The 26,682-nt window shown below is 37.8% G+C and overlaps 1 protein-coding gene across 1 annotated transcript; it reads right to left on the reverse strand.

The window, feature by feature from the left end:
- Positions 1 to 9,971: 9,971 nt before the first annotated feature.
- Positions 9,972 to 24,041, reverse strand: LRIT3 (leucine rich repeat, Ig-like and transmembrane domains 3). Its single transcript, XM_027635937.1, has 3 exons — positions 23,588 to 24,041; positions 15,167 to 15,472; positions 9,972 to 14,131 (listed from the first exon to the last, which is right to left on the reverse strand). The coding sequence occupies exons 1-3, from the start codon at positions 24,039 to 24,041 to the stop codon at positions 13,065 to 13,067; spliced, it is 1,827 nt and encodes a 608-aa protein (XP_027491738.1). The 3' UTR covers positions 9,972 to 13,064.
- Between the last annotated feature and the right edge of the window lie 2,641 nt (positions 24,042 to 26,682).

Below are 26,682 nucleotides of genomic sequence, written 5' to 3' on the forward strand. Positions count from 1 at the left end.
CATGGTTTTGTTTTATGGCTGTTTTGCTGGCTACATGGAAGAGAATCACTGCATTTACCAATTCAATTCACTTTGTCCAGTTAACCCCATTTCACCTGATACATCTATTACACCAGTGTGGCATACCTACAGAAACACATATCTGCATAAGCTTATCTCAAAGGCAGAATCAAAAAGGTGGACAATAAATAGAAGTAGAAGAAGAAACAGGCATTATTATAGTCAGCTTTCCACAGCAAAAGCACCTGAGGTGAACTCAAAAGTTTGGAACTACCAGAGGTGTTTTCAGTGCCCAGTACTGAGCTCCTGCAAGCAGGCTGCAGGATGCTCCCAGTTGCTGCCAGACTCAAACACTCTGAAGGAGGTGATGATCTCCTGAGTACGTTGCAAGCCGCATTTTCTTTGTGGAAGTTTGTTATTTTCCTGTACATGGCCATGCAGTCGGTGCCAGAGGGATTCATCAATAACTTGGTGGGCAACCAAGAGCAGGTGTAATAAAATACATGGCAAACTGCTGGGAATGTTCATTTTCCTACAATTTGTAGAACAGATTCAAGAGATCTCCAGAAGCAACTTTGTCCTGATTAAAATATATTTGAGCATTGAGGATCTCCTGAACAATTTGCTCAGAGCCCTCTGAAAGTAAGCTTGCACTGGAAGTGCAAGATTTTGACGTAATGTCATTTCCGGTGTGAGGCAATTTTACAGGTGCAGTACAGAACTAAAGCAAAACAATATATGCAGGTCAGACCCCACCCACAGTGGCCATAAGAATCCTGGATGTGGATTTTTTATACTGTATCAGGAAGCATTTGGCACAGAAAGTGGCAAGTGATCAGCAAGGGGCTCTGCCATGGAGGAGGCAGCTTGACCTGACACCACCTCAGAGAGCCTCACAGCTGCAGGCAGTGCAATGCCAGAGCCTATCACAGACCCAAATGAGTGATATCCCAGAACTTGGCATCCAAACCTTGCAGCTACCAAACACACCCTGCTTGAGGCCACAGCTGTCAATTCTCCATGTAAACAGGGATAAGGAGAGAAGAGCAGTAGGGAAAAAGGCAGGCATACTAAGCACAAGCAATAGCCCAAATTATGTTTAGCTTTTAGGTAATGCGTCAAAGCTTCAAATTGATGCCATATTGCTGGTGAATACAGAGGCTCAGGTCAGATTCAACTGACAGTGGTTATTTCAGAAAGGGGAGAAACAGTTTCTTGCTGCAATCATTTTGCCTCTGGAGCCCTGTAAAACACTACTGCTTTACAGGAATTCCCTGAGATTACCTGCAGGAGTCAGAAACAGTATTATTCCTGTGGTAGTTTCGAAGAAAACAGAATGACCTAACTAAGGGTTGTTCCCAGGGACTGATCAAGCAAGTGCATTAAGCATTAAAGACGAGGAAAAACCACTTTGTAACAGAGCAGCATACAAGCGATTGTATAACCAACAAACAAACAGCGAGCAAAGTGCTCACTAATGCTCACATACATTCTTACAAAATGTCACCTTGGCTGCTTGCAGCAAGTAATGTCTGCCCAACTGAAGGGTGAATGAACAGATTCCTGGAAACTATAGCTAACTCCTTTGGAGTTGCCGGCACGTATTGGCGGGCATAGCCTTTGCCTTACACAAGGCTAGGAAAAGCAACAGTGATTAGACTTGTAAAATAAAATGTCTATGAATGCATAGACAAATTCTGTGGATGCTATAGCCATATGCACAGTGTATTAAAAGATTACTTCATTCCATCTATATCCCTGGTACAGATCTCCTGCATGACCTTGGCATACAGCACAAAAGGGCCAATAGTTCCTGTTGCATAAAGGAGGGTTATTTAATTTAATAGCTGTTATAAAGTGTACTGAGACTCTTGGATGTAAGGTCATATTCAAAATTGCAAAGTAATTGTTAATTTATTCCTGCTAAGATCACATAGAGAGAACAAATTAGGTCACAAAATAGAAGGAAAAAAGAAAATTATCTGGAATTGTACACTGGCTGCATTGGAAATAAAACCCCAATCTTCTTCCCATGTGGTGTTGCAAAGCACTGGAAAATTTTAAGTATCATTTGTTATTTTCAAAATGAAACATATGTTTATTTCTATACAAGAAGGCACAGTAAAAATATGTTTCCTTCGAAGGAGATATGTTAATATTTTTACTGTTTTTATGCCAAAACTCATTGAACTATACTGTAGAAACTTTTATTTTTCAAAGTGTAAGCTAAATTTTTTATAATAAAATTCCTATTAGTGATAGGTGATAAAATACAGAGAAGGCTTCTGTGACTTTACTAGAACTAGAGTCAACCATCAGTAGGAATACACCAGCTAGCTTAAAGTAATAAGAGAGCATTTCTGAGGCTCACTGACCGATACACTATATAAAAAATGCTTCACACTCTTGTCACTTCACAAGTCACCAAACTAAAATCACGATAATAATGAACACAGTAGCTAATCCAAAATCACCATCTATGAGATGCACACACACCCCCATTATAGCATCTTTATTTAAAAATAGAGTATTTCAGGGCCATTCTGTATAATATTACAACTGGGCATTAGGACAAAATTCTAAAAAGGAGCATCCACCCAAATCCTCCTCAGCAATGCCCGTGGGAGAGGGTTTAATGTACCTCCTGGGCAGTGCTTTGAAAATTAGCCAGAGGTGCCCAGTTTTCCAAAATGAAATAAGACTCTAGTAAGCGGAGAGGGGCATAGGAAATCTATTCTGAGAGTCTGCATGTGTTTCCCAATGGTAAAGAGACTTCTCCATTTGCATGTTTGCGTTTGACTGCCTTATTTAGAACTGGGCTGGCAAGCAAGGCAGAACATGTCATAAGAATAAACCTAACTATCTAAAATATCTGGGGCAAACAGTAAAATTCTAATACAATTTATATATCTCTAGAGAGACTTACAGAAGAACCTATCTCATATATGTTGGCACAGAAGTCAAAGACACTCATTCCTGCATATCTTCTCAATGCTCACAGCCATTAATTGCTGCAAAACCAAGGGCAGGGACGCTCCTCAAATGTTGCTGCATCACAGGCTTATCTTCACGTTCCAGGATGAAATACCCAGAGTAACAACTCTTTGCTTCCATACATGAAGGAGGAACTGATCCTGAACTCACTGAAGTCAGCATCAAATTCCACTGACTACATGAAAAACATTGGACTAGGCCTATCTTAAGGAAACGACAGATTCTTGTCTTAACAATCAACACAGCCTAAATAAATATATTTCTTTTTTATCCCACAGAAATCAAAAGAGATTAGGTCCTTTGGTAAGAGAATATCTCTATCATAGGCTCTCCAGGGCCTACTCAAGTATTTTTTTAAAACATATATAATTTAAATTAGGCCTGATAGTACGAAATAAGAGAAAAAATAAAAAATATTTCTAAGATCTTAGAAAACATTAGTAAACACAACAGCAAAATAAGAGAACAATCTGATTAAGGCTTCAGGATATGGTTTTCATGCCATGCACTTCTACACCTGTCCCAAACACAAGTTGCCACTGCATGAGCATATGACACAGACATTTCTTTTCCCAATCTAAAGTCTACAAGAGGTTCCAGCAGCAAACATTAACTAGCAATTGACATTAGCTTTCCTTCTCCTCTACTGCCAAGAACAGGCACCTATCCACTACTATCAATAAAGAAATGATACCTTCAAAAATTATCAGTTATTAAAGATTCTTCAAGTCATAGTGTTCTGTGGATCAAGTATTCAGCTACTACTAATGCTTTTGTAATAAGATGAAAAACAATCTATTAAGTGCAGAACAATTCAAGACAGGAAAGTGTTATAAGCATTTAAGGCTGAATGGTTTGCCTATACTGCTGCATGGCTATTGAGAATTTTTGCTACAGCTGCACCCACTACAAATAAATGACAACATTCTTCTTTCACATCACTCTGGTTTTACCAGGATCCATATACTGTTTAATTCAGACAGACGTGCAAGCAGGAAAATACTGCCATATCTTACCTTCATGTGTTTAATATAGATTAATTTACCATGAGAACTTACCTCCAAAGTTGTCCAGATTTCTCCCGACAGACCCACTGAAGTTTTCATAGAAGTAATGTCACTATTCAGTAGCTTAGGGTGGGAAAAAAAGTCTTTTTGATACAGCAAAGCTCTTGGAAGTCAGTATTCAGACAATGTGGTTAGGGCTTGAAGTAACACTCTTGAGATTGGAGCGCTGAACCCAAAGCAATTTTCTGTGACCAGCTGAATTGCAGAGTTACCAAGAAGCAGTATTTCTACAAAACTAGAAAAAGGAGTCAGCCAGCACCAAAGAAGGAATTGTTATGCTACACTGTGAATGACAGTCACTTTTGCTTTCTGCAGCATCATTACTTAGGCAGTGTATATGTTAAGTTCTGTGACTGGAGACTTTATGGCAGCTGGCAGGGCTGTTTCTCATAAACTGCTGAACTTTGAGGATAGTGGAACTGCTATGAAACTCCTGCACATAGACAAAAAGCTCCTCTCTCTTGCAGAAAAGTGCTGGGCAGAACACAGGTCCCTGATGGCTATTGAGGCCAATTCAAAAAATCATGGATAGTTTTCATTTGTCTGTGGTCATCAGTGGTTACTTATACACACCTGATTCATACAGTGACAAAAGGAGACCATTCAGTTGCATCTCCACAGGCTCCTTTACTATGCTGAAAATCTCAGTCATCTATGGTTTTCTGAATAGACAGTCAGTCAGCCTTACAGACTTTTCTGGTATAATATTTTTTGGGATAGATTCAAAACATTAATAAAGGGCACTTTTTCTATTACTATTTTATCAATACCACAAGTGGCTTATGATCTACCTGCCACATTGCTGAAATTATCAAGATGTGGAAGCATCTTCTGAATCTCTTGCATTCCCAACCTCTCACCAGACACTCTCGCTATTTATGCAAACTTATTCTTGGTGTCTGAACACTGCCTGAAACAACGTGTGACAGGATTCATCTCACTGTAACTGGAGTACCACCCCACTAAATCTTGAGCTATTGGCATTTGCTGAAATGGCTGTGGGCTCAGAAACACTGTCAAATGTCAGTTCCCAAGATGTGGTCAATAAATCTTTTAGAGCATCTTTTCAGAACCTATTCCTATGTTTTATCCCCAGCCCACACAAGGTTGGCATCATGCAGTTCATAAAAAGCATGGCCTTTTGTGGAATTTACTCCAGACATTCAGAGGAAGAAATCTCATCATTTCAGTTATATTTTTAGGTGGTGACATTTGACTTCAACTTCCTCCAGGCCTGTCCCCCTGCCCTTTTGGTGAATCACAAGTTATTTGTACTGTAATGGGCTTCCTATAGCTAAAGTTTTGTCAACTCATTCTGCCCAGAGCTTACTATAACTGGGAAGCATCAGAAAGACATGCAAGGATATGTTTTGAGTATAACAGATCCAACAAAAGTACACCACCTACACATCTTATTTCTCTCTTCTGTTTCAGTATTCTACTCAGTAAGACTGAAAATCATTTAGGCAGCGCTGTCCAAGTTCACTCCAACTATGTTTCTAGCTGGCACCTGTCATCAAATTCTGTTCTAGCTTTTCCCTTTTAACATGTGGCCCATCTAACTTTTACAGTTCGGTTAGCATCTGTTAATGGCAAAGGTGTCAATCCAGTGGCTTCTTTCCTGTGTAGACTCATCAGACTCAGAAAGTCAATCTTTTTCCTTCCTTCAGCCTAAGTCTAGGTTTTTCCCATCCCATCTTGTTGCAAAGCAGTTACCTCAGCTTCTGAATTAATATCAAATATAATGGAAAAAATCATGTACACCAATACAGTCTTTTGTCCCCCAGACCAGATTTCTCTAAACTCTAATGAAGATCTTTCCTGGATCCCTTATTGGAACTGGTGAATTGTCACTATTCTTTCTGCTTGCAGTTCTTACCCATGATTTTATAAGCCCAAGGATAGTGAATGAGTTCCTTCCACTCACGGAACTGTGCACTGTTCAGGAAAGTTTTACTTAATCTTATTTGCAGGTTTTCTGTAGGAATTTCTTCTTTGTTACTCCTGCATTCCCCTCCACCACAGGCTTTTCCTTAGTTTAGAATCTGTGTTTGATCAGGTCCCAAGTTAGTGCTCTCTTTCAAGGCAGACTTGCACACAGATAGTTACACTAAAATTTATTCTTTTTTGTTCCAACCACCAAATTATCATTTATGTTGTGCTTGTAGCAACCACCTTTCTAAATGTTCATCTGCTGATTCTGGGCTTCTCCAGTCTTTTATTTTAAAAAGAGCAATTGTTTAACCATTATTTCTTTTTTTGGCATATTTTTTGGCTGATCACCCCTTAAAAGAACTTTCATTACCATTCTTCTAGTTTCCTTATTATGGTCAATGAGCTCTACGAATCACCATTTTTTAACTCATATCATTTGATTCGGATTTCATTTCTACATGAATCTTCAGTACTGAGAAATTGAAAACTTAATCACCTTGTGACAGGCCAAACTTTTGTCTCTATCAATTCACATTCAGGTAAACTCTAGAGTTAAGTCATTGACAAAGACATGAGAAAAATGTCACTTTTATCTATCAATAAACAAGGGACTTTATTAGTTACCTCTCCTCATGAAGTCCCTGTTACAGTTTGAAAGAAATAGTTCATGTAGCTACTGGACATAATGTCTATTCAATCACTGTGCCTGACAAGAACAAAGACCGTTATTTTTCTGGCTTGAGAAAAACGTTGTTTGCATTGTTTCTGCTCCTGATTACCCGATCCAAAGGGAATGTCTGCTCCTCTGTCAAAGAGAAAAGAATGCTCAAGTAAGCTAAGGAACAAATAAGCAGCACTTTTGTGCATGAAAATATGCCTCTGCCATTCTAGAGAGTTCCTCTCCTAATGCTGAGAAGTAATTTTGCACAATCTTCTACTGAAAAATGCTATGCTCAGATTTTTGGCTGAACTCAGACTGATTGACAAAGAACTCCAAGAATTGAGCGCTTTGGGGATATTGATGCAATCTAGAGACAATGGCAAACACCACAATTGCAAGATGCAGTGCTTAAGTTCATGTGGAAATTAAATCACAGAAGGAGAAAGAGGATAATATAAGAGTATGGCAAGCAGCTAGCTATAGAGTATGGCAAATTAAATTCTGAATATTATTTTCTCTGATCCTCAGCTATTAAGCATGATGCTCAGAACAAGCAAGAGTGTTCTGATTCCTGTTTTCACATTCCTACTTCACCAAGAAGGAAATCTCTCCACCATGTCACTTCTATGCTAGAGAACAAGATACACCAAGCAATATTCTTTTTTAAACCAATCAATGAGAAACCAGGACAGGTCACTCAAGATCTGCGAGCATGCTCTGGAAAAATATCCATGGATAATGCTGTTCATGTGCAATCTAAAGCTAGCAGTACACCGCAAGTTTGGTTTAACACTGAAGTCAAGTAAGGATAAATTTAAAATACAAAGAAAAGAGAAAAGTAACATCAAAAGAGAAAGTAATATTATTGTGAATTTAGTTTGCCATGCTCTATATAGATGGTTGCTCTTAAAAACAAGAGAATGGGCCATGAAACAAAAAATATAATTGGTACAAGTTATTTTTGGAGGCTCAAACATTTGGCGAAATATTAGCAGGATAAAATTCAAGACACATGACTCAGAAGTCCATCTGACCAGCCCATGGCATTAGATTTCAGCATCATTAATTAAATCAGGTTCTTAGAGAAAAAGGTACTTACAAGTATTGGATTTAATTTCCTTTTCCTTTGACAAGGGTGTCATTGTTTTAGAGACTGAAAAATAATACAAAGCAGACTATACATATTGTTCCTCTTTTCCAAAACAATATTGAACTGGAAAGAATAAGTGAGAAAGAGTAAAGCAGGAACATGATCTGGAGATTTGTTTATAAATTTACTTTTTGAAGTATTAAAAAATTTGTTTGAGGATGCCAAAAGTTTCCTACAACTGTGTGTCTAAATTAATGAAAAGACTAAAAATATATCAACAGAGCATTTTTTTACTTGACTGAGTAAGCAACAAATTATAGTTGCATTGAGTCTACTAGTAATTGTCATTTTGGATTGTTCTTACTTTCCATCAAGTCCAGTAGCATTCTCAAGTACCAGCTGTCCATACCAAAAGCCTTAGAAGAAACTGCTTGAATTCTGTCTGAGGCAACAACCCTGGAATATTCTATTCCTGCCCTCAATAAACATACACACACACATAAAGCTCCTTTCTCTTGTATTAAAAGAGAGTAAGACAACACATTTCAACAACATGCTTTTCTAGGCATAAGCATTCCACCAAGTCCTCTCTCAGTCACCTGAGTCACTTCCATAAAAGAACATTATTTAAAAAAAACCAATCTCACACCATGACTGAATTCCTTTGACACCTCCTTAAAAAAGATGTGCCAAATATTTGATTGTTCATCGTGTTTTAGAATAAAGTATTTTCTTGTCAGAGTATCTTCTGCAAAATGTAGATATTCACACATCATCAGTAAACTGGTATTCCACTAGTATGAGAGGTTGGTTATAGTTGTTTGTACAGTCAGCCTTTCATAATACTCTTAAGCCAATCAAGTATCTTCCAAAAATACCAGACCTGAAGTTAGAACAATATACTTAAAATATATACCTGACAGATGCTACTGAACTTGCTGCAATAATTTGAGCAATTCCACATTCTTTCCAAACACAAGATTAGGATGTTACTTCATAAAAAATAGACAACTGGGGAAAAGTGCAGATTTTTTTACTTCTATATTGGGAAATATTATATCCTTCTGTTCATAGCTGTTTTCTGGTTTTTTGATTGAAAAGATTACTATCTTAAATACTGATTATTAATACAGTTTTGTAAAAAAAAAAATCTCTCCTTGCTACAGGATATTTCAGACTGATATTTCAGACTGATATTTCAGCTTGATTTTCCCACTGTTTAGCAAGAGAGTCTTTCAGATATATAAAAATGACACAATAATCATGCCTCCACTCTGAAGGGAACTTTGATCCTTTGAAATTCAGAGGAAAAAAATTTCAGTGATTTGTAAAGAAAAGAAAAAGCATCTATTCTACTGCAAATTTCTCATATTCAACAAAGGGAAGTGACAGTGCTAACCTGAAGCTTCTGTCGCTTTCTACACATTCCATCAATGCAATGAATTCTGTGACAGAAGGCATCCAGGTCAGCATGTTTCCAGTCTACATCCAGTAAAATAATTGAGAAAAGGTTAATTTTGAAATCTTATCTGGGACCATGAAGGAAATTCAAATTGGTCTACCTCCTAGCCACAAATCTAACAAATTGGTTATTTTCAAAAGAAAATCATAGATCACAACAGATGATAGTATATTATATCTAGGTTTCACAGGCTAGCCGGAATTGCTGTTGATGCGTGCCCCTCTCTTTCTTGCAATACCTTCATAAGCTCCTTGCTTCCCTTTTTTCAGTTTAAAGACAATGTCCTCCAAAAAGCTTTCACAGCTTTCACTGGGACACAGACAGACTTTAGGAACAGCTTCAAGTACGTTTTTCAAATTCCCCTGGTGCCTTTGTTCCACACTACAACCTTATAGCTGCCCCCCCACCTTGTTGAAATTGGGCACATGTAGAGCTCCAATCATTGCAATAAGGTGGGAGTATCTTCATCCATCCTTTTACAGCTACCTGTCTGCAGATGCCCCAGCACCCTTGCCATGTACTCAGCAGAATTGCAAGCAAAAGACTTTGGGGCACACAGTCACGGCATTCTCTAGGATATTACCCTTCTGTTGTTTCTCAGCCTTCTTTTTGTATTCTCATTTATTTTAAATTTCTTCTTGTCTCCATAGCTACACTCATCACATGTTTTCTAAAGCTATAAACAAAGACAAAAGGGTCAGGCAAACACAGTGTCTTGTAGAAAAACAATTTTTTATTTTCACATCAAAACAGTTTCTATTTTAATTACTTCTTTGAAAAGGTAATGAGTTTAAAATGTCCTTTGTTTAGCCTCTTAGATGTAGTCCAAGTCTGAATGGTTTTGCTATTACAGACATTTTCATGGTATACATGAAATTAATCTCCTGTCTGAGAAAAGTACGAGAATCTGATGATAGTGCAAGGAATACAAAATCCACTGTGAGCAATGGCAAGGACTAAAATAGATGCATGGATGCCTTAAGTTTGGCTTAGTAAGTGCACATTGAAGCCAAGATTATGGATAAGTATGCTAAGTACTAAGGCCCACTAAAGCTCTAAGTAAAAGTGAGCTCTATTTAGAATTCAGTTCACATTACTCAGTTATTTCATTTGCCATCCAATTTTGACACACCCATTGTAGGTAATGTATAAAAAGAGGTCTAACCTTTTTGGTGAAAAGCAGGATGAACTGAGCTAACAAAGTGCAAAATATATGAAAGGCGATACATAAACATTGATTAAATCCTCTACAAATTCTCCTACCAGGCAAATATAGACTATAGTCATCATTATTCATAGTGATGATTGATTCAGTATTGCATTTCAGAAGATATTATACAAACTATTATGGGTGACAAAATCTATATCACATCATTAACAATTGACAATATAAAAAATTGCATCTGTTAGCAGAAGTATTTCTTCAGCTCTTGAGTTAAACCAATCCTGGGTGATGCAGTGCACATGCCTTTATTGTGTGATTTGGCCTTTGTATCAAATTCCTGCCAAAAACTCTCAGCAAATTTGCTGTTTTGATATGAGGTACAGAAGCATATGGGTTATGTAACTCTTTTTGTCTCAAGAACTGTGGGAAAACCATATATCTCATGTTTTCTTCAAAGAACATGCCCTTTATAATAAACTCCATCTTTGATATACTGATAGTCCATGATTAATTCCTAACTTTAGGACATGCTAATTCCACCAGGATTAGTCAAACCAAAAGATTTACATTCATAAGTGAGCTCTCTCAACAAACTGCGCACCACCTCAGTTCTATATATTGATGTATCACCTACAAGTCAGGTGAATAGCACTTTTGAACTCCAGAACTAGATTCAGGTTTCTTGCAGAGCTTTCAAACCTGAAATCAAATATTCTCCAGGAATTAAAAAATAAATGTTAATACAATTGCTCTCCTTAACGACAAATATGGTGGTTTTTATTGGAAACATCTTCAACAACTACCAGCTATACTATCTGTAAGGAAGAAAGAAGGCAAATATTTAAACACTTCAGATCCTGTTAAAATCTCAGTTTATCATTAACTGGTTGTCAGACGAAACTTGATTTTGACACAAAAAGAATCTGCTTTCCCTAAAAAACTCCTAAATTAAAAAAAAAAAAGACAAAGTAAAATGTTCCACTTAGAAGACTAAAATCATTTTCACTGCAGTCAAAATTATCCACTGAAAACAAAGAAAGGTTGATTTTTAACCACACATACTAGTACCATGGAAAGGAACACCAAGGTGAATTCTAAGCAGGTAAGATAATTTTGCACTTTTGAACATCTCATCTGCTTCCTTACTACAGCTCGCAAAGTCTCAAATACTCATTCTGCTAGTCCTGGTCATTGAACACCATTGTGTAGATACTGTGGAGGTTTTTCAGTGTGTTCATTTCCTGCCATGATTTTATGTTGGACGCTTTTTGACAAAGTGTTTTCCTCTCACTAATCTATGCCTTACAAGATAAGCTCATCAGCATTCCAGCAGGTAAAATTTAATCCTACACTAGTGACATTGAAAAATGTCACTGTTTTGAAGTTGACAAACTAAGCTTTGGTTTGTAGCTTTGAGCAATATTTCTCCCTCTGGAAAATTACAATTTCCTATTTCCTAGCAAAACAAACAGTTCCTCTAGGCATAGAAAGGTCCAAGAAAACAACACAGTTGTAATTTTTAGGAAAAACTGTGGTTCACAATTCATACATACTTCTAACCATAATATCTGAATCTAAAACAATAAAAGTTATGTTATTTACTTCAGGCATAAAAAAGCAGCCTCAGAATAGACAATTCATTGTTATCATTAATAGGCAACTCTGAATTCATTGTTACTGTTAATTCATGATTTTTTAAACATTAGGAAGCACACTCACAATTAACTTTCACTGTGCTCATTGAACCTCACACCCAGCATGACCAGGGGACGAAACCTCCTCTTACTGTATCTCAAAATGCATTATATTACTGAAGCATAGTACATAATATTGTGCAATATCTGTGTAATATATAGTCCTATAAGAGTGCGTGTGGCACTACACAGTACCACGACATTTTCTGTACAGATTTCTGAAATTGAGGTATATAGACAGATGCATCCAAGAAAATTCTAAGGCTGAGATTTTGCAAAAAGATCATCTGATGTAAAATAACATGATTATCTAGTGTCTCTCTCAGAGTTACTCACGATATCTTATCTGAGCTTCGAATACTAAACAAGTTTCTTTGCCCTTTGCAACAGCATCTGCAAAATGACAACATGATGTGTATTGTACCTCTCAAGAGCCCATACACTGTGGCTACGTAGCTTCAGTCTTCACTGACCTGAGAACACTTTCAATCCAAGATACTGTACAAACAGACCTGTATGACATCTCAAAGCACAAGCTGATGTCAGAAAAACCTTGTATTTTCAAATAAAGTTTCAACCACAATAGAAGTAGTTTAAATTATTTTCCTTCTATTTTTAAGTACATCACTTTCATGAAGATTGTGATTAGTGTTTGATACATGCAATTGGGACATCATATGTTAAAATGAGAGAAGAGAAAACAGAACATTATAATAAAAACAAGAAATAGAATATTTTTAACCAGGAAACCATTTCAAAGTTGTATTTATCTTTTGAAGAACATCATGCCTTCACATCCAAATTCACAAACATTAAAAAAGAAAATAAACAGGTAATATTTTTCTTTTATTCTCCCACCACTCTACCCATCCAGTAGACTGTATTATATCAGATATCATATTCTGCCCATGACTTAGCATCAACCTGCTTCCAGATGCAGTATCATTTTGGAATAATTTAACCTATTGTTTATTCCATTTCCACCCTCACTCATGTTCAACACAGATACTCTGACCTAGAACCCTCACTTTTGAAGGTCATTTGAGAATCCATGCTTGACCTAGAGCAAAGGAGAAGTCTTTCCGACTCATCGGTGTACCTCCGTGCCCAGAGCTGCTCTCCTGCACTCACTGTTCGAGGTTTCAGAGACAGTGTTTCAAATTTCACATAGGTTTCTTTTGCAAGGTCAGCTTCCTTTGCACTTTTTGGTTTCATATGAAGTTTTAAAACTTTGTAGAGTAAAAAAAATATCAAAGGTAAAACAACCACGCATGCTGCACTGCTGGCCACTATCAGAATAGAAAACTCAGAACTGCTTTCATCATTTAACCCATCAGTGGAGAAAATAACACACTGTTCTTTTGTAGGTGGCACGCCTTTGGGTGAGACACATGCCATATATTGAGTACTAGGTTGTAAACCATCAATTGTGACTCTGTTTTTGTTAGAGTCAGTGCTCAGAGGCAACATATCTTTCTCACCATACTTGGAGTACAATACAGTCACTGCGGAGTTGCTTGTGGCATTGACAGTTTTCCAAGTTAAGGTCACTCTTTCATCAGTTTCACTGATCACTCTTAGATTCTTCACAGTGATGTTTTGCTCAGGCATACCTGCTGTATTCAGTGGAGTGTCCTCACCTTTCTTGCTTATCTCCCCAGTCTGCTTTTTGTTTCCATTTGTCACAGCCTTTGAATTTTTCTTTCCATCAAACATGGGCCTGGGTTGCTTCTTGTCAGCAAACGTGATGCTCGTTGATCTTTCAGTGCTAACCAGTGCTGTGGTTGTGCTCGGTGTTGTGGCAAGGGGTGTGGTTGTCATCTCGGGTTCCTGCTTGGATTCCTCCTGAGTTGTATTCTGCCTCTCAGCCTCTTGCTTCCTTCCATACTTCTGTGGTGACACAGTTGTAGTAACTACACCAACCACTGTGACAGTAACAGCAGCTTCTGACATTCCTGCCAAGTTCTTGGCTTTACATCTGTATTCTCCTGCATCCTTGTAGGAAATTCCTGTCAAGCTTATTATGGACCATCTGACACCCTCTCCAGGAGTTTCTTGAATTACTACAGGAAAATGCAAAGAGTAAAACATTATGAATGGGAGCTAAAGAGAAAGTAAACATCATTAGACTATTTCTTCCCCTAAGTTATTTCTGCCAAAAGGAATCACATATATTAAACTTTTAAAAACAAAACACAAACAAACAAAAAAACCCCAGCACCACCAACAAAAAGCCCAAAACCAAGCCAAACTCCCAACACAAACTATGGGATTCCCGGTCATATTATATTATTAAATAAAAGTGATCAGCTTGGGTCAAAATGAAAATGAGTGTTTGGAGTAATTACAACATAATTTGCAGTTTCACTAAGTAAAACACAAGTACATAAAGCAAAATCAAATGTCTTAAAGCTGCTATTGACTCTTAAATACGTCTCACTGACTTCAAGTGACACTGACCATACTGGCCATTTAGAACACTACTGGGAATTACCTTTATCTTAAGATATTTCAGTACTCTGGACTATTACCTTTTTCAGACCTATGATAACTGCTAACCACTTGGCATTAGCAAGAAATAATTTTTACTTTTAAGTTACTACATAAATATCTGTCACAGCAGCTAGAATGATGTCAGATAATGACAGCCTTGCAAAATTTGCAAATAATATAGAAAACATGAATTTGGAAAATCCTGTGTTTACAAAGCTGAGATTTAAGTGGCTTAGTTATGGATTTTTTAAGACGAACATTTTGAAACAAAACAGAAATTTCAGCAACAAATTCTCCTTTCTGCTTTTCAGCTTCTGAGTTAGGGCCCAATTAACCCAATCTTCATTTTTCTTTATCCTTCCCCTGCTTCATGCATTTCTCCCTTCCATACACATTGTTATTATACACCACATCCAGAATCAAAACAGCCTGATGGACCTGTTAAGACCAAGAACTAGACAAAGAATTTCATAACAGCTGTTGCATAGATACAATTGCCAACTTGATGCAATGCAAGGTCCATCGTTACTCATTACAATGATCTCAAAGCACAAGCAACCCAAAAATGTTTGGCTCTCCCATTTTCTATAAAAGAGCAATTGTACCTGTATAGTTCACTGGTATATTGTCTGACCTAGTCCAGGTAAGCTGCGGTGTTGGGTACCCAGTCGCATCACAGCGCAGCAGAACATTGCTTCCCAGAGGGGAAGTGATTTTTGTTGCTGATGTCATCACAGATGGTTTAAGACACTGCTCTAACTCAGCTCTCTGGAACAAGATTCCCGCCAGGCTCTCAGGTCCACTACACGAAATCAATGGATCAAGAAGCACAACTGAGCTGTCCACAATTTTGGAAAATTCAATCAGCTTTGAAATGCGGCAGTCACAGAACCATGGGTTGTCCTGAAAACCTGAAGCAGGGAGGAAAGAGGGGGAAGAAAAAAATGTTGTCAGGCTATACATGGATATTGTGGTTACAGTGTGATGCATGACTACCGCAAAGTACAATCAAGGACAATTGTGGACCTATTTTGAGTTAATCTTTTCTCTTTCAATTTGTCTTTTTTGTTCAGCTGACTGGTGGGGGAGTATTTTGAGAGGTGAGGAAGAACAGTGTGAATGTTTATTAAGCTAGACCTTTTCTTCACAGAAGTGTACAGGAGCATAGTAATGTAGTAGCACTACCTTTGCTTAACTTTACTATTTATCTAGGAAAAAATGCTTTGAAAAGATGTCTTAAGACTGACAATACATTTTAACCTGCCTGTGCCTTCTGGAAAGACAGTTTCTCAGGACTATTGTTTCCTGTCACTCTCCTCTGCTCTTGGTCCTTGTTTGGGCTTTTAGATCTTGATCTTCTAGGACCCTTTTCTCAATGCTTGCAGAGAACATGATGATTTAAGGGTTTAGAGCTTACGTCAACATCTCTGTCCCTTGAAAAAAAAAAGGATAAAAGCTAAAGTTTTAGGCCAATAAAATTCTTATCTGGCTATGAACTAAATAACAATATTGTTAGAAGTCTGGCTTCAATTTATTACAGCCTTTGCAATATATTCATAAAAAGAATAGCAGAGGAGTAGAAAATAAGAAGGATCACAAAACCCCCTGATGACTACAATATTTTTATGAGGGCACACAAGAATTCTCTCTCTCTTCTGTCAGAGGCCATAACATTTGCTTCTTGATTCCAGTCTTTGAGTGAGAGGCTTCTCCACCTTTGTGAATGTACTATGTTGAAAGAAAATACCCATTTCTAAGGAATATCAATCTAAATCCTCAGCTGGTATTTATTACTCCACTATGTTGACCTTCATAGAGCAACAGTGACTTCACCAGGTAAAATGCCACACAGCATGTCATTCATGTATTCAAATATTTTCTCATTTGACTTATACTTTTGGGCATACCTTTCTCATTTGAGTACTAATAATAAATACAGTCTGAAACAAGGGATGGTATGTAAGAACCCCTCCCTATTTAATTTACTGATGAGCAAAACAGAAAAGTCAAACCAATATTAAAAGAAAAAAAAAAGCCTAAAACACCTGCTATTATTGTTCAGTGTGTATTGTTAAGAATTATCAAAACAACTAATGGAAAAATGCTTTGTTTTGTTCTGAAAAAACGTACAGATGAAAGAATACATGAATAATTAACTACTGCTTCCTTTTATCACCAGACCAAGATTAGGTTATTTTAAGCACAATGGTAGTGATTGGTTAAAACTGTGGTGAACCTCAATTAATCCTCACTCTTTAAAACAAGACTTGACCTGAAGAGATTCTGTGACTTTGACATCACAATCCAATTTCACTCCTTCCAGACAGAAGAGATTTTACATCTATTCACTACTTATTCCTTGCTAGAACAGAGAAGGAGAAGTCAAGGAAACTGTATGAGAACTGCTTTTCCTAAAAAACAAAAATAAAACCAAAAACAAACAAACCAAACCAAACAAACAAAAAAGGAAAAACAAACAAAAACAAACAAAAACAAACACAAAAAAACCCCAAACACCTCCAAAACATAAAAATTTTGCCTATTATCTTCACACATAAATTCACAAGGAAAAGAGATGTCATCCAAGTGTGTTTTCCATATCTAGGCACATCAGCTTTTTGTGCTTATAAAAATTCTGCTCAATCGAGCACATGCATGTAATTAGTTTTGCTCATCTTTTCAATTAGGGAAGCTTGTAGTTAGAGAAAATACTCCTGTAATATTCTTTTTTTTTTTTCATTCTCACTTGCTTATAAGGGGTCAATTTTCCTCACTCTGTTTAGAAATAGACTATATGAGCATTTGAATATTGAACTTTCCTAAGGTATAAGAGGGAAAGCAGGATTCCCATGAAACAAGGGGCCTCAACTGCTGAAGTTCCTCCATAGCAAACACTGCATGTGAAAAGTGCTTGTGAACTCCTGGCATGGCCCCTGTGCTATCCAGAGGACAGAAGCAGGGGTCAGCTGTGCTTCAAGCAGGGAGCAGAGCAGGAACTCTGGGCCCACAGCATTAATCAGGACAGATCTGCAGCATCAGCAGAGCTCCCCTCCCACATACTAGGCAGCAGATTCTCCGTTACATTAAATGCTACAGAAAATATTTCTGTCAGCTTTCTGCATCCTACAAACTTTACTGCAGGAAAGGAAGAGGTTTATTATTGTTTCTAACCTACTCAAAGTGCTCAAAAGTTGTTATTGAAATAGAATCATGGAATGATTTATGTTAGAAAAGACCTTTAAGACCATCAAGTTCAACCGTTAACCCTCTACTGCCAAGTCCAGCACTAAACCATGTCTTTAAGTGCCACATTTATATGTCTTTTAAATACCTCCAGGGCTGGTGACTCCACCACTCCCCAGACCATCCTTTCAGTGAAGGAACTTTTCCTAATATTTATACAGATATGGCTTTCTTATTCTTGCAGTGCCCTGAAGAAAACCCAAAGTTGTTAAAGTAAGATTCAGAAATTGACAAAATAAAAGGAACGATGAAGCAAAGATGAACAGTGCTTAGACTGGATGGTTGATTAGTCCAGTCTGGGACACAGGTTTGGCCATCTCAGGTCATTCTGAAATCCTGGTTTTAACTTCAGAGTAAAGCTGTAGTCCCAGAAGACTCTGCTTCTGTGTGTAGTGCAAAGCGAGAGTTATACCAGTTAGCCAGCTCATCTCCCCCATCCATCGTGCTTCCCGGTGGAACTGGCTAAAAAGCAGGACTTACATAAATACAGATAACATATACAGCTACAGGAGTTCCTTCCTTGCCTCCACAGCACATTCCTTCTATTCACCTGTGTCTTGCCAATATCTGACAGCATTCACATTATTTTTAGCCATTGTAAAGCATCATGTGAATTCCCAAAATGAAAAGATGAAAGCACTAGTGAGTTGAAAGCAAAGATAAACACTGAATTTTATTATATTTCATTTAGATATTGAAGAGAACAGAAACGTGGATGTAAACCTAGTTTCCAAACTACAAGGGGCATTCTGAAATTTAACAGTTTGTGTTCACAAGATGGTAGAAGTGAGAACAAACATGTGAAAGAATACAGAAAAAGTTTAAAAAGGGGAAAAAATAAGAAAATGGAAAAGAATAGGGAATTTTAATAAAGGATAAGATGGAATCCCCTTAATTACGTAAGAAGCAATAAATAAAAATAATAAGTCTCCAGTGGTACATGTTTTTGGTGAAAGTCTTTATAAACACTGAATTCTTTTGTAGAAATATTAAGGCAGCTTGTTGATCTGAGAAAGAAATACTAGCCAAGGCAAAACAAACGTTGATAAACATTTATGCGTTGCAATATACCAATGCAGTGTTATTTTAACATTAAGTACTAAATATAAATTGCTCTAAAAACCTTTCTCTTTCTAGATTTAGCATATTTTATATTTACTGTCACACATTTATATGTATGCTTGCATGTCCATGCACATTTTTGTAGTCTCCTCAGTAAGCAGTGTTTTCCCCATGCTGTGTCAATATGGACTTTAGCATTTGAAATAGCTATGAGCAAAATTTACTTTGTAAATCAGTAACCAGACTCAGGCTTTAACTTGTGTAACTGCTTTTCAGTTGCTGCAAAATGGTAAGATGCAAAATATTCAAGTTTTGAGCTGACAGACATTTTCACCACAGCTTGGGCCAACCCAACTAAGGCTCTTTCCCACTGAAGCTGCAAATTTTGGGCCATGGTTCTAAACAGTAAAGTCCACGTCCAACACTGTGTTGCAGTGTTTTCTGCACAGGGCAATTGCTAGGGAGTATATTCAGGAAAAGAAGTATCTATCCAATGGTCCAGCTGGGAACCTGAGGGACCTGCAGCATTCCAAATTTTTGGCACCTCTACATGCAACGGAGGCAAGATCTCATCTAACTGCCACTCAACCAAATCCTGGATTCCTCTGTTCCTCTCAGTGACTCCTCAGAGTACACAATATGGAAAATGCTATTCCATCATTCACGCCAGAAATGTCAATCTCTGTACAGCAGCCAATGCTGAAACTCATTTGTGATTTGGATCAAAGTATTAGGTTGTGGCTCCAGAGGTAACCAAGAGAGGGCCAGAACTCACACACTGCTCCCTCAATCATTTGCACTGTTTAATTGTCGGCTCACTCCATGGCTTTATTTTGAGCTGTTCCAAAGGGCATTTTCCAAGACAAAGCCAGATGTAGCTCCAGGGACAGTTTTCACTCCAAGGATTGCTCCCTGAAAGGTTTACGGATGACACCACACCAAGGGTGGCTCTCTCTGTCCTGTTGTTGCCCCCAATGTAAGTGCAGTAGGCTTTGAACCTCCCAATTATTCTATCACCCTTATCATTCCATAAGGCATACAACATGCCCCTGCTATTTTATATTACAAGAGTACAGCTGTATGGTTTGAATGCAATTCCCACATTACTTCAGGCAGGTTAGAGCAAAGGAAAAGCATCCCTGATTCATGGAATTACATTTCAGAGTCACTGCAGTGTCCTGTAGAGCCCACAGAGAACCAAAGTGTGAAATGGACAGCCAGCTTTAAAGAGAGCTGGCCTAAACTGGATGAGAACCAGAGTGGGCCACTTGGCCATAAGGCCAGGAATCATTCCCTAACCCACTTCCATTTAGCATAGTGCACACACAGAGGAACATCATACAGAGGGAGGTATTTAAAAAAATCCAAACCTCTTAGGGCAGAGATTATGAACTGGAATAAGGAGATGCTAACATGCCAGTCCCCTGGCAGTAGTCTTTGGCTCCTCCAAGAGTCCTTGAAAACAAACATGAGGAACCTGAACTTTCTTTTACCTGCAACCTTCCTGATGCTAAATGAAGACACTGAAGATAAAATTGCCTGCTGGTGTTAAAAAATACATATGCACAAACATCCGAATTTGGGGCTTTGCTGGTTTCGATCTTGTTAATGAAATACAAATGGCAATCTTATCTTGCCAGAACCAGGAGAGATGACAGCTCAAGCCACAATTGCTTACACTAATTAGAATGTAGCTGCTGCTTCCCTGACTAGACAAAAACAGTATTTGTTTGTTCTGAGTTCCATCTTCTAGCAGAGTTCTGGCTGCAGTTACCATTCTAAGTAGGTACATAGGTCAGGTTGAATGCTCTCACAGAGAATAGCTGAAGTACATAGGACAGTCTTGAGCATCAAAAGCATGAAAGTATGCAATTGTGGGCATCACATTTTAGGAGACATGTTTTTTTAAAACCCAAAGGAGTCCAAAAGGAGACAGTAGCTATGGTAGAAAATGAGAAACACCCCCCACCTCCTCCTCCAAAAAAAACAAACACAAAAAACCCCCATCAATCAAAAAAAGCCTTCACATTATATTAACTATATTAGAAACTGGTGAAAAAAAATCTGTGTGATTAGTTAGGATGGCAAACAGGGAAGGAAAACATGAAAGATTACTATGAGAGATGGTAATTAGTTTTTCTGTATGTGCATCTCCTGTAGGACAAGAGGTAATCAGCTTAGTTTGTAGTAAGGGAGATTGAGGTTAGATATTAAGAGAAACTTTCTCACTATCCTGATAGATAAGCACTGGAGGAGGTTACCACAGGAGGTTATGGGGGTGGTCTGGACACAGGCTTTAAGAACAGCTATGACTTTACCAGAAGGGCTCAGTTCCTCTGTATCTGTATCCTATGTGATCCTTCCTGATCACATACCTCTATGATCTTTATCTCCAACTCAGAGGAGGCGGAGAAAATCTATGGGATACATTTCTTCTCCCTCAGGCTCCAACAAGCCCCATAGAGACAGGAGTGTCAGAGACAAGCCAGCTTCTCTTTAGAGATGGTTGGAGCATTACAGAGACATCTCAACTCCTAAGTGATCTTTCTAGCCTGATAGTTTCTGTCAGCCATTCATTCCTGAGAAACAACTGCTTTGTAGCAGTCCATCAACAGTGCCAGTGAGTGTGAGTGCTGTAACTACAACTTGCAATACACATAACAAAACTAGCACTCAGTGAAGACTAAGTAAATTTGTCAAAATAACCCATGACATAAAGAGCCTTGCACTGTCAAATCTCCAGAGGAAGGGGACTGTCTTACTCACTACAGAGTTTATTATGTAGCAAGCACTGTCTATCTTCACTGGGATGTACTCATCAGAAAGCTATGATGTCAACAACAACAAAAAAATTCAGCTAATTAATTCATAGTTTACATAAGGTAGATTTATTCAACACAATACAATAAAAGTACTACCTGGCATTTTGCATTCTCAGATACAAATCTGTAATGGTTGCACAGCACCTTCCTTAGCACCTAACAGTAAAAAATAAAAGAGAAGCAAGGTGCTGTTTAAACTCAGTGTGTGTGCCCCTCTGGAGATCTGTGTTAAAACTCATTTGTAGTTCATAACAGAAAATGGTCCAAAGGTCACATCCCAGGTCTCTAGAGAACTCAATGCTGGCATTAGAGGGTTTTCCAGGACTAGAGGAGGCTGGCAATGTGCCTGCACTAAGGAAGCATGCAGATGGTTGCCGGGGGTGAGGGGAAGAGAGAAGTGTGCATGTGGTTTTAGGATTTTTTGGTGTTTATCCTTTGCGTTGGTTTGTTGTTTTTTTCTTTTTTTGGGGGGGGAGGGGGAAGGGGATGCTAGGACGGTGTGATGTTTGGGGGTTTTTTTTAGTTTCTTTTGGTTTATTTTTTAAGTGGTTTGGGTCGTGTAAGACAAGGAAACCAATTAACCCCTGGGACTCCCTCATCAGATCACGAGGAGGATTAGATCCAGCACAGTCAGCTTTTACTTTATTGCCTCCTGTAGCCTTCATTTTGGGGACAGAGAAAGGAGTACTGAGATGGACTTACTTTTACAGCTTTCTCTCTTTTTTTTTTTAATCCTGAATAAACAAAGATCCTTTAATGCTGCAAACCTACAACTTGCATGCATATAACTTGTTCAACCTACTTGCATCTATTAAGTCACTTATATAAAATCTCATTTAAATGAGAGTTTCAAACTGCAGCTTCTGCTATGAAACAAAACAGCTGAACAAAATAACACTGAATAGTAGGGCTTTCGATCAAAAAATTGGAAATACTAGGCACTACAACACAGAGCTGATCTTTACCAGTGCTTATAGAACTACTGCAGTAGAGACAGCCAGCTGGTTTTCCTCCCTTCCCCTTGCTACACTACAAAAAAAGTCAAAACAAGCACTTATATGTAAACAGTGACAGAAAACAACACTGTTGATAGAACTGTTCCAGCTAAATTCTGAGACTGCAGGAGAGAAAGGGAGTACCTGGAAGACTAAGAAGTGGAGAGAAAGTGTAAGATACAGCACAAAGCCATAAATAGAACTGATATAATTGTACTATATAGAGATGGATAAAATTATTTAAAAAGTCAGAGTGTGACCAAATCATTCTTATATACTTGCCTTAAAAATTCTAAAAAGTACCTTGAAGTTATAGGGATCAGTTTCCTACTCTCTCTCATATTCAATATGTAAATTGGGAAAAACTTCAGGATAATCAGTTACCTTTAAAACAATGCAAGGTCAACGGGGGTCATGGAGAGAGCAGAATTGCCCTTTTTTGAGCCACCAGCACTATCTGCAGCACTGTGCCACAGGACAGGCTTTATATGAGCATCAACTCCTAGCTACTTGCTTGGCTTGTGAGCCATTGGGAAAAAACAGCCGCAAACGGACGTGCTCAAGTTGAGAACACATACAGAGATGACAGAAATGTCACCAGAAACACTGTGTAAGTCCTGCATTTATATGGCTACCGAATACTCCATATGGCCTGTATTCAAGTAGACTGTATTCTCTCAAGTTTTATAATCGTGAGATATCAACATACATGGAGGTCACTATCTTAGTTTTATGGTTTTCTGTCACCAACAATAAATAAATAAATAATCACAGAGCAAACCAGAAGACTGACCTGGATAAAACCCACTCTCCTGAATCCCAGGCTGGTCCCCCATCTGCTCTCACTTGCAATTTAACATTTAGGTACATTTTAATAAGGAATAAGAGAGGCTGTTTAACATACCCAAAATGACTCTCTGTGTCACCAGAATGTCTGTGTTCTTGGACAGGACAGTTCCTGAGAAGGGGGGCCAGATGTCCATCAGGTCTGATGGCAAGGTGGTTAGCTTGTTGCTGGATATGTCCAGGTAGGTGAGGTTTCTCAGGTACCGGCCAGCATCAGCGGGAATGCTGGTCACTTTATTGTTGTGTAAATCAAGAGTCCGTAAGTTGGGCATCTCTGCCAGTGATTCCCAAGGGAAAGTCGAAAGCAGATTACCATCCAGCCGTAACTCATGCAGTAGTTTCAAGTTATAAAAGCTGCTGATATCAATGTTGGCTACACAGTTATAAGTTACCCACAGGTATTTGAGATCTACTAGGTAGTAAAAGGCTTCAGTTGGAATCCTTCGTATGACAGTTTTCTCTATTCGAAGTTTTACAGTATCCACAGGAACATTCACAGGGATTTCATACATGTCAGGATCATTACAGAGTACAGACCTAGTACCAGGGGAAAAGAAAAAAGAAAAGGAGAGAGATACTGGCGTTTATTTATCAGAAATTTGAATTTCAGAGTTAATTGCAAATGCTATTACTTTCTGCAACACTACTCCCAGAATAAAGAGCATGGAAATGAAGGACAACCCTCTGCATTTAAAAGCTGAACAAACTCCACAAACATGAAGTCTCTAAAGAGAAAAAGAATACAAAACAGAAAAGATCCTTCTTTCACATGAAATCTAGATTTGCTTTATTCTAAAGCGTGTAAGCACCATCCTCTGTGCATCCCTCACTCTATTGACAACTGAAAAACAGAAGCCCTTTTATAAGGAATAATGCATGCATGTATCTCAGGTGGGAACTGCATGCCATCTAATTTACTGAAATTCAGAATATAGGATTACTAATCTAATTTTTCTGTATGATAAAGATTAAAAGCATTTTCTATACTTACCTTTCAGAATGGACTGATAATTCAAAATATACCAAAGCATATTTGAGTAAAGAAGAGCTTTCTCTCTCTCTTTCTGATGTCTACTTATGAATTACTTCCTTTGTAGAGATGCTAAGAACTTTCTGTTCCAATTGATTTCAGTGAAATGGATTTCTCAGCATTTTCAGGTGTCAGTATACTTTTTCATTTCTTTGGGTTATATTGTTTGCACATACTAGCTTGAAGATTCCCCTGCCCTCAGTAAGTCTAATTTTCTCCCCCTTTTCTCTAGATTCTTCCTCTATTTTACTTTTTCCTCATGCAGTTTTATACCAATAGGCTGTGACAGTAAGTAGCAATGACAAAGAGCACCTCCTAAAATTGACATGATAATACCAGGTCACCACATTTCAAATTAACCTCCTTATTATCAAAAATTACATGATTTACTCTAGATTAAAAAAATAACAAACTACTGTATTTTATTTAAATCAGAGCCACCCTACAGTAGTTAAGTAGTTCATAGAAATGGAAAGGACATTAGAACAGTAGGAAAATCAAGGAGCAGAAAGAAATTGCCTTCTGCAAAAAATGAAGATTTAGAGTAGCTATTTGCCAAGTACAAAGCCATAATCACCATCTGCTCCTATTCAGGACTGCTGCTAGCCAGAGAACATCAGTGTAAAATATGTGTTTATTTCAACTATTCTACAATTACTTGGCAATGTATGAGAATGTTATCTCCAATTTCTTTAACCCTTTTTCTTATAAATTTTCCTATATAACAAATAATAAAATATATACCTTGTTCCAGTGCCATCACTTCTGCCATGGTAAACGCAAGTGCATTGTGAAGGACAAAAACCAAGAACTTCTTCAAAAAAGCTCATTAGGAAGTAGAAGTAAATAAACAGATACATGGCTTCCTCCCAGCAGAACTGACATGAAAAAATTTGAAAACTTTATTCCTAGGCACTCATGTGCAGTGTGCTACGAACGTGCATGTAGACATCCATTTAGTAACAGCAGATTACAACAGATTAGCCGAGATCTGTAGTTGCTTAACCTTCAAATGTATCCTGAATGGGATCAGTTAAACCAGCTCATTCTTTACTCTGTCAGAACACACGCTGCTTCAAATCACATCCAGTGTATTTTAAGGCTATTTTAATATGTAGCTTGTAGAGCTTGTGTGTAATAAAATATCTCTTTTCTTCTTCTACGAGGAGGTGCATTAGTTACTGTCTATAAAGTGTTCCAAGGTTCCTGAAGGAAGTCTAGTACACCATGAGGATACTGTGAGGCATTTTCTTTAATACTAAAAATTACAAATTAATAGGAAGCCTGGATTCCACAGCTTTTAAAAAATCCCATAAAAACAGGTTTTTGGCAAAAATACACATATATTCAAATAAGTTACACACTGCAAAGTCAAACTTCAGATGCACACACAGATGCTAGATTTATACAGTCATCTTCTTTATCCTGAATAAATCCATTGCTCATATTGCCAAAGGTATTTCTTGAAAATTACACATCAGACCTATATAACCAAAAGATTGACTTAAAACTGATGAGAAATTACCATAAACATTTACTCAGTTTTATGTGCCTCCCAAGTGTGGAGCTTTAGGGTACATTTTGTCTCATTTTCAGGATTTGCTGTACAGTCACAAGCACTAGAAATATGCTACTAACAAAACAAAACAAAACAAAAGCTGTCTTTCCTACAAATTAATTTGGTTCTATGAGTCAAACTTTTAAAAATACTTTAAATATCCTGAAACTCCTTCAAAATCCTAAAAGCTGTTAAAAGATTCTATAGCATTTGGCTAGATATTTTGACATCCTAACATATTCACAGACCTTTGCAAAGCATATCAACATGGACACTTGGTATGGAAAGATACAGCCATAGGGAGAATCCAGAATATTTCAAGTCTGGAAAAATTTCAAGGGAAGTTGGTGGAAAGTAATTCATGAAAGGAATTACAAATGTAAAATCTAGGGCTACTGAACCTAAGCACCTCCTGCTTCAGTCTCTCCCTGCTCCTTTGTCGCCTTGTCCAACTCCGTAAGAGTCACAGAGGCCTTTTTTGTTTGGGACACATATACTGGGCGAATAAACCTCACTCTCAAAAACTAAAGTCTTAGCAGGTTTTGTCTTTCTGTCTTCTTAACTT

Source organism: Corapipo altera, unplaced genomic scaffold (genome assembly GCF_003945725.1).
Source record: "Corapipo altera isolate COAL_440 unplaced genomic scaffold, ASM394572v1 22b, whole genome shotgun sequence".
NCBI lineage: Eukaryota > Metazoa > Chordata > Aves > Passeriformes > Pipridae > Corapipo > Corapipo altera.